At 46.5% G+C, this 8988-nt stretch overlaps 1 protein-coding gene across 1 annotated transcript; it reads left to right on the top strand.

The window, feature by feature from the left end:
- The first annotated feature begins 340 nt into the window (after positions 1 to 340).
- ADAMTS1 (ADAM metallopeptidase with thrombospondin type 1 motif 1) lies at positions 341 to 7852 on the top strand. The gene is made up of 9 exons (XM_062622147.1): positions 341 to 867; positions 1261 to 1607; positions 2051 to 2183; positions 2592 to 2759; positions 3305 to 3591; positions 3828 to 4014; positions 4117 to 4292; positions 5176 to 5351; positions 5746 to 7852. The coding sequence occupies exons 1-9, from the start codon at positions 342 to 344 to the stop codon at positions 6485 to 6487; spliced, it is 2742 nt and encodes a 913-aa protein (XP_062478131.1). The 5' UTR covers position 341; the 3' UTR covers positions 6488 to 7852.
- The last annotated feature ends 1136 nt before the right edge of the window (positions 7853 to 8988 follow it).

The raw sequence follows: 8988 nt of genomic DNA, 5'->3' as shown, positions 1-8988 counted from the left end.
TGCTGCTGGGGAGAGCTAAGGAAGCGGCGGCGGGAAGGAGAAAAGGCAGCGAGAGGAAGAGGACCGAGAGACGGACGGAGCGGACCGGCCGCTCCCCTCGCAGACCCTCGCTCCCCGTCGCCGCGCTACCGGCCATGGGGATGCCGACGCCGCCTCTGCAGTGACTGCGGGACCCTTCCCACTGCTTCACCGGCAGAAAGAAACTAAAGAGACCCCCAAAACCTGAAAGCAAAAAATTCTAAATATATCTATCTATAAAACCAAATAAAGCAATAAAAAGGGCTCCGTCAAGCCGGCGGCTGCAGCAGCAAGCCTTGCCCGTCCCGAGCTCGGCGGCCGCAATGAGGACCGCGGGGCGCCTGCCGGCGCCCGTGCTGGTGCTGGTGCCGGTGCTGGTGCCGGTGCTGTCGGCACTGCTGGGGCTGTGCAGCGCGGAGCGGCAGGCGCTGGTGGTGCCGCGGCGCCTGGGCGCTGTCGGCGGCCGGCAGCGCTTCCGCCTGGAGGCCTTCGGGGAGCCTCTGACGCTGGAGCTGGAGCCGGACAGCAGCTTCCTGGCCCCGGACTTCACCCTGCAGTACCTGGGCGGGCCGCCGCCGCCGCCGGAGGACGATCTCTCTCGCTGCTTCTATTCCGGCACCGTCAACCGGGACCCTAGCTCCGCAGCCGCCCTCAGCCTATGCGCGGGGATGCGCGGCGCCTTCTCCCTTCAGGGCCGCCAGTACCTCATCCAGCCGGCCCCCGGCACCGCGCACAGCCGCGGTGCCCACCTCCTCCGCCTGCGCGGGGCCCGCCGCGCTGCCCCCGCTGCCCGCTGCGCCGTGGCTGAGGCCGAGGAGGGGACGGGAACGGGGCCCTCCGGGCACGCAGGTACCGTCGGGGAGCCGCGCCGCCCTCCGCGGGGAGGGGAAGAAAGGAGAAGGGCGCTCTGCCTCGCCCTGCGCCCCCGACCCAGAGGGGACTGGCGGTGGGGACCGGCCAGTGCTTCCACTTCGTCCCCACCCCGAGGGGCGGCGGGGTGTACGCCCACCGTGGCGCGGGTATCGCTTCTCTGGCCGGCGGCGGTAAGGGGAGGGGTTATTCAGCCGCCACTGCCGAAATTTGGGGGTAGGAGACGGGCGCGGGCCGTAGGGTATATCCCTGTGGTGCAAATCTTGAGTATTGGTGGGATTTGGGTCCCTTAAGGTAGTCTCTCGCAACGGTATTTCTTTTGTTGTGCTCACCTGCGCTTTCCTTCCCTCTTCCTTTCCTTTTTTAATGCAGAAACGGGAAGCAGAAGGAAAAAAAGGTTCGTGTCCAGCCCCCGCTACGTGGAGACCATGCTGGTAGCCGACCAGTCCATGGCCGAGTTCCACGGCAGCGGGCTGAAGCACTATCTCCTGACGCTGCTCTCTGTGGCAGCCAAGTTGTACAAGCATCCCAGCATTCGCAACTCCATCAGCCTCGTGGTGGTGAAAATCATGGTCATTTATGAGGAGCGGAAGGGACCTGATATCTCTTCCAACGCAGCCCTTACTTTGAGAAACTTCTGCAGCTGGCAGAAGCAGCACAACCCACCCAGTGATCGGCACGCGGAGCACTACGACACAGCAATCCTTTTCACCAGGCAGGTGAGGGACACAGAGGTCAAATCCATCCCCATGCCCATTGCTCCCAAACCCCAGAGGTTCCCTGTACCAGGAGACCTCTGAAAAAGTGTTCAGGGGCAGTCTTGTGTCATCACAGCTTCAGCAAAGTAGACTGAAAATAAAATTAGCTGCTTTTCATTTAGTTGCTTATTTTGCTGTTTGCACCATCTCAGGTGAAACTCACAGTATGTGCAGTGTGTTTCTGCCTCATATATTTTTAGCAGATTTAGTATGGAAATTATGCATTTTATTTCTACGTGTAACCCTTGTGTATGTTCCAAAGACAGATTTTTGCCATCATACCCATTGAAGTGCTGAATATTTAAGCTCTTTCCATAAGTAAAGGCAGACTGCCAGGGCTGCGTGTTTTCTTGCCAAGGTTAAGTCTCTGATCTGATTAATAATGAAACTGCCTTTTTTTACAGGACCTTTGCGGTGCCAAGACATGTGATACTCTTGGGATGGCTGATGTGGGGACGGTTTGTGATCTAAACCGCAGTTGCTCTATCATAGAAGATGATGGTTTACAGGCTGCCTTTACAACAGCCCACGAACTAGGTACTTGAAGCTTTGAAGGGCGATTTCACGTGATTAATTGAAACCAGCTCAATGCTGTAAAGCAAGGAGCTGCCCAGCCCACACTGTGGGCTTGCCCCTCGCTCCCCAGGGCAGGTGGGAGGAGGCCAAACTTTGCCTTGTAGTAGGGTTGAACTGCGGAAAGCAAATCCTGTCTGCACAGCACTGACTGCAAGAGCTGTGTATCTGATGGATAGCAGGAAAAAAAGCATGAGGGGGCTGTGAGGGGAGCTAAGATATGGTACCATTTGCTTAAAATTTGGCAGGGTTCAGGTTATTATTTAAAGACCAAGCTGTGAGCAGCTCAGAGTAGTACTTAGAACAGTATTGGTAATGCATAGGACAGACTTCCTAAAATCACAGACTTTTCCTTTTTTTTTTTTTCTTAAGGCCACGTGTTTAACATGCCTCATGACGATGCAAAGCAGTGTGCTGGTATTAATGGAATAAGCCGGGACTTCCACATGATGGCATCTATGCTTTCCAATCTGGACCGCAGCCAGCCGTGGTCTCCGTGTAGTGCCTACATGATTACAACATTTTTGGATAACGGTCATGGTAAGATTATTAAGCTTTCCATTGTTGTGGTGTTTAAGCTGTTGTGATTTAGTAGCCTTTTCTCTTTGCTTTGCTTTTCTTCCCTTTTTCCCTTCTCTCTTTTCTCCTTTTTGATTTTCTCATTTTCTTTTCTTTTTTTCTTTTTTCTTTTCTTTTTTCTTTCTCTTTTCTTTCTCTTTCCCTTTCTTTCCCTTTCTTTTCCTTCCTTTCCTTCTTTTCTTTTCCTTCCTTTCTTTTCCTTTTTTTCCTTCCTTTATCTTTTTTTTCCATTTTCATTTTTCCACTTTTCTTTCCCCTTTTCCCCCTCTTCCCCCCCCCCACTTCCTTTCTTCCTTCCTTCCTTCCATCCATCCCAGTGCTTTCTGCTACAGCATAGAGTTAACCCTTTACATGCTGCCCGTGAATTTAGAAGACAGCAGTGATGCACAAATTGTTTCAGAGATTTACATTACAAAGTGAATGCAGTTCCCTTTTGAAGCTGAATTCACTGACACAATTGTCTGCTGCTTTTTTGTTTACTATTTTTCTTTTTTCTTCCTTTTCAGGTGAGTGTCTGTTGGACAAGCCCCACAAACCAATCCAGCTTCCTTCTGACTTGCCTGGCACTTTGTACGATGCAAACAGACAGTGCCAGTTTACATTTGGAGATGAGTCCAAGCACTGTCCCGATGCAGCCAGTACGTGTACGACACTGTGGTGTACTGGCACTTCTGGGGGACTGCTTGTGTGCCAAACCAAACACTTCCCTTGGGCAGACGGCACCAGTTGTGGGGAAGGGAAGTGGTGCATGAATGGCAAGTGTGTGAATAAAACTGAGAAGAAGCATTATGATGTAAGTATTAAAAAAGAAATGGGAATATATCTTGGGGTGCACAGCAGCATGCATAATGCTTCAGTGGGAATAATCAGTTAAAAGGGCTTGAATAAATGGAGTCAGATAACTGATAAACAGCTTTTTTTCTATAACTGGCTTAGGTAGAAATGAGCATGATTGTGGGTTTTGTGGTTTGCTTTTGGTTTGCTTTTACTGTATTAACTTTTTCTTTCTGCTTTTGCTTGTCCTTCCAGACACCAGTGCATGGGAGCTGGGGGTCCTGGGGGGCGTGGGGAGAGTGCTCCCGGACCTGCGGTGGTGGAGTGCAGTACTCCTTCAGGGAGTGTGACAACCCTGTCCCGAGGAATGGGGGAAAATACTGTGAAGGAAAGCGGGTGCAATACAGATCATGTAACATTGAGGACTGTCCAGACAATGATGGTAATCTTTTCCCCGTTTCTGAGGCAGAGGAAGGGTATCTTGTGGAGGAAGAGCATGTACAGAACATGAGCTTATGTCCACCTGTCTTTCTTCTGCCTGCAGGCAAAACCTTTAGGGAGGAACAATGCGAAAAGCACAATGAGTTTTCCAAGTCTCCCTTTGGAAGTGGACCTGCAGTGGAGTGGACACCCAAGTTTGCCGGTGTGTCTCCGAAGGACAGATGCAAGCTGGTCTGCCGAGCAAAAGGAACAGGATACTTCTTTGTTTTACAGCCAAAGGTACGTCAAAACCATACCTCATCCATCTAATCATGAATAGGATTTTTATTTCCTCTAATCTTTATGTGAAGTTAAGAGTCAAGCAGTTTAGAAATGTGAAATCATGTCTTTCTCATGTTTCAGCTAGATTCTACTTTCTCCTTTTCCCACATGTACAGCTTGATCAGTGCAAGCATGCTTTAGATATTCTGGCACAGTCCTTCCAGTTACTTCACCCATACTGCCTCCTCTACCCACTCCACCCTAGTTTCCTTTCCTAACACCGATGTGACTACACTGAGATATGTTTGGAAAACTCTGGTGGCTCTTTGCCGCAACATTGGTGCTTTCTCATACCAGTTACTAATATGCTGACAGCTTAAAATAAACAAAAGGAAAAATGTTCATCTTGCATAGCTACTTGAACTCGCTGCCATACAATGGTGAGAGCCAATAACTACCAGGGTGATGACACAGAAGTTTTTTGTAGGGCAGTGCTCCTAGAAATAAAGGGTACATTGAAAACCATTAAAAGCAATTTTGGTCCTGTCCTTTGAGGACATGACTCCCTTCTAGGGATATTAGAAAACAAAGTTCTTTCTTTACCATGAAATCAGTAAAACAGTTCTGTGGGGTAGGGTTTGGGGGGGGAGGGGGCATTAAAAGAAATTGGTTGGTTTATCGGGTCACTATGGCATCATTGTTGCAAGTGGGATGAAAATAGCATGCATATCTCCAACTGTCTGGGGGCTGCTTTGAATTTTAGTTTAGAAAGCCCTGAAAATAGGGGTGCTGCAGGTCTTCCACCTGTCCGTATTTTGCATTTGGTATGTTTCTGTATTGAGCAATTTCAGAGTAATGTGCCTCTTATAATCAAACGCCCTACTGCTTGTTCCCTGCAAAGGTTGTGGATGGTACTCTGTGTAGCCCCGATTCCACCTCTGTCTGCGTCCAGGGGCAGTGTGTAAAGGCTGGCTGTGACCGTATGATAGGGTCCAATAAGAAGTTTGATAAATGTGGTATCTGCGGTGGCAATGGATCCACTTGCAAGAAAGTGTCTGGCACACTTGTTAGAGCAAAGTGAGTATGGAACTGCTGCTTTTATTTTATTCTGGGGAATGTTTCGTTGGTGTAAGTTTTGGGTTTCCAAGTTTTGGATTTTCAAGTTTTGGATTTCCAAGGTGAAATGTTGTCCCAGTTTATGTTTGGAACAGATTTGATCTGTCAGAGCCACCTGACTAAGGATAACTTACAGTGAGATAGATCCCAGTGAAAGAAAGCCCCTTACAAGCTCTACTGTAGCAATAATTTGGGATGTGATTTTGCAAATCCCTTAAACCATTAGTTTGACTAGGTTGAGAGCTCACGAGTTTAGTGCTTCATCTTCAAATAAAATCCAGTTTTCTGTGGGGCAGCTTCTTCCCTTTCACAGGGAAGAGCAGAGGATTCAGTCTTTCTCTTTTCTCTTGGTCAGACCTGGCTACCATGATGTTGTCACCATCCCAGCTGGGGCGACGAACATCGAGGTGAAGCAGCGAAACCACAGGGGTGCAAGGCATGACGGCAGCTTCCTCGCCATCAAAGCTGCAGATGGCACCTATGTCCTCAACGGTGATTACACCCTGTCAACACTGGAGCAGGACATCACCTACAAGGGCAGCGTGCTGAGGTACAGCGGCTCCTCCGCTGCCTTGGAGAGGATCCGCAGTTTCAGTCCTCTGAAGGAGCCCCTGACGATCCAGGTCCTCACAGTAGGAGACCTGCCACAGCCCAAGATCAAGTTCACCTATTTTGTGAAGAAGCCCTCGCAGCCTGGGTCAGAGAAAGCACCCACTAGAAAGAAAGAGTCCTTCAATGCCATCAGGGAGATCATCTCCTCCGAGTGGGTAATCAAGGATTGGGGCGAGTGCTCCAAGTCGTGTGGCTCAGGCTGGCAGCGGCGGGCAGTGGAATGCCGGGATCCCCAGGGGCGGCTGGCCGCCGACTGTGCCCAGGAGCTGAAGCCCAGCGACGTGCGTCCCTGTGCCGATGTGCCCTGCCCACAGTGGCAGCTGGGGGACTGGTCACCCTGCTCTAAGACGTGCGGGAAAGGTTTCAAGAAGAGGTTGCTGAAATGTATTTCTTATGATGGCAGCGTGCTGCCACAAGAAAGCTGTGAGCCTTCCAAGAAACCAAAACACCTAATAGATTTCTGCAGTGTTACGGACTGCAGTTAAATTGTTTAAGTTGGGAAAGCTAACATGTTTTATTATTTTATTTTCCTTCGGAACAGTGCACTGAAAAAAAAAAACAGAGGGCTAGAGGCAGTGCATGTGTTTTTGCATACAAAATTCATGGTGAGGATCCATTGAGGTGGGACAGTGCAAATTGCTTTAGTTGGCATTGCATCCTAAAAATACCCTGCCAACTGAAAGTTTGATAGGATAGCAGACCCATGTCACTCGCTCATCTTCAGCAGATAAGGCCCAAGGGCATTATAATTGCCTTTTTTAAAGTCTGTTACAAATTAAACAAAATGTGAGCAGTGCCTGAAACACGTTTAAGCAAACATTTCGGGGTTTGGTTATTTCTCCCTTCTTTTGGATTTACATTGTGGTACTGATCAAGTCCCCATGTGTAGGAAGGGGAGGGAAAGGAGAGTGGAAAAGATAGCTTAAAATAATTGGTCAGGGCTTACCTACCTCACGAAGGGCAAAAAACAGGATTGGAAAAGGAGCTTTAAAGAAGTCATTCATGGCTGCTATTGTTTCAGAGAATAGTTTTATATAAAAATAAAGCCATATTCTCTACCTGTAAAGAGTAAGAAGTACCAAGAACAGTCAGTCAACTCCACGGCTAATTAGAATGTCACTTTTTCTAAAGTATCTTTATGTCATCCCAATGTGCCTGTCCATTTCTCTCCACTCCCAACACCATTGTGGTGACATATGTAGTGCAGAGGCTAGAAAAAGTGGAAATCTTCATGGAGCACGTAGTGTCTCAGTCTTTTGTGCCTTCTGCATGCCTTCCACTGGCTTGTCTGATTGGAACTCGGTCCTACCATCCTGTCAAACAGCCTGATGGCATTTGTGAGCATCTAGTCATGCTTTCACGTTCAGATCTTTTACCTTACCCCAGCCAATGGAAATTATTTGCATTTGAGTTAAACAAGCAATCCCGCTATGAATGGGAACCTCTCCTATGTGGCCTCTGATGGGTTTGTAGTGCTCAAATCACTGCTAAGGCGGGAAGACAAAGCTGAAGGATAGCAGGTCCGTCCACAGCAATATGCCAACATTCACATAAAAAAATGTTTGTGCCAGTCCATAGACAATGAGAGAATATGGCTTTCCATATGTATATAGTAAAATATATTACTATAGATTTTATGTACTTCATAAGTATTTTATATTTCTTTCCCTTCTGGGAAGGGTTATAATTTGTAATAAATGCATATAATGAGCATATTTATTTTTATACTTCTTGTCTAATGTGATCTTCTAAGTTATCGCTTTTTTAAAAGGACATATAACAAGGATAGAGTATTTATACAGTATAATATGTTACTAGAGGCAATAAATGAACCTTATAAGTTTTGGAAATGGAGCGTCTTTATTTCACTGGAGTAAAACTAGTCCACGGAGTGGAAAGAACTTGGGATCTCAGGCAAATGTGATGAAAAAAAGCTAAACCACAGTTGAAAACGACTGGTAGCTTAGGCTACTAATTGACTGTGTTAGTGAAGGGCTTTGGAAAACTCTACCCATAATGTCATACACCACAGTAAAAGGGGTAATTTTCGATTTTATTACTCAACCGCTAACATGGTGCTCAGCACTGGTGTTTCATCTTCTAAAAAAATGAAGTGCAACTGGACTGGTGCCACTGGTTTTAATAACAGCGCACAGAGGAAGTATTGCTGTCAGTAGTGTTTATAACCAACAAAATATGTACAAAAGTAGCAGTTTTACCTGCTCCACTTAGCCTTATCCTACGGGGAAAGAAGCATTCAAAATTCAAAACCATTAACTGGCAGTCAGAGGTTTCCCCTCACAGATTTCTGGAGGGCCTCCTGATCATGCTTTTCTAATTAGAAGTACTGCATGAATGAACTGTTCTAATGTTGTTGGTTACACGTTTTATAATGTTAAAATACATACTAAGCATCAAGCTGATTTTTGCTCTCTCATTTCTGATCTCATGACCACGGCAGTCGGGGGAAAATCTGCTGTTGGACTTGGTAGGATTTTTGCCATGGAATTTGAGACATCAGTAATTTATGAATACTTTTGGCTTTGTGTCATGTAAAAATCTATTAAAACTTCCTTTGCCAATGTTTGGACTCTGTCTTGCAGAAATAGTTCTCACTTTATTCCACGGATAAAATCCTGGCCCCTCTAAAGCACATAGAAAAATTCTCATCACGTCACACTTCATTGAGCATTACTTTGACATACAAAAATACTGGGGAACATTTTACTTCTAACATTATTTATGAGGAAGCCAATCACTTTCTGGCTTTATAAATACTTAAAGTATTTTATAATATACATAATATTTTTATTATATAATACAAAGTAGTTTATAATACTTAAAATATAACAAAATATAAACACAATATACACATGTATATTTTACTACATCAGGTTAAAACTAGGAATATATACTTTTTCAAGAGAAAAAACGCATTTTCATTTTCTGCTGCTCTTCTTACTTCTTGTAGACTTCATGTCAGAAC

This window comes from Pezoporus occidentalis, unplaced genomic scaffold, assembly GCF_034315485.1.
Source record: "Pezoporus occidentalis ecotype Australia unplaced genomic scaffold, CSIRO_AGI_Poc_V1 ctg24, whole genome shotgun sequence".
Classification (NCBI taxonomy): domain Eukaryota; kingdom Metazoa; phylum Chordata; class Aves; order Psittaciformes; family Psittacidae; genus Pezoporus; species Pezoporus occidentalis.
Note: the sequence above shows the minus strand (reverse complement) of the source record. Positions and strands in the feature narration are given on the sequence as shown.

Excerpts from the sequence above, each read along its gene's own strand:
- ADAMTS1 (XM_062622147.1), top strand. The coding sequence starts at position 342 with ATGAGGACCGCGGGGCGCCTGCCGGCGCCCGTGCTGGTGCTGGTGCCG. Across the intron at positions 3,592-3,827 it reads CTGAGAAGAAGCATTATGAT|ACACCAGTGCATGGGAGCTG; the intron begins GTAAGTATTAAA and ends TTGTCCTTCCAG. Across the intron at positions 4,293-5,175 it reads TCTTTGTTTTACAGCCAAAG|GTTGTGGATGGTACTCTGTG; the intron begins GTACGTCAAAAC and ends TTCCCTGCAAAG.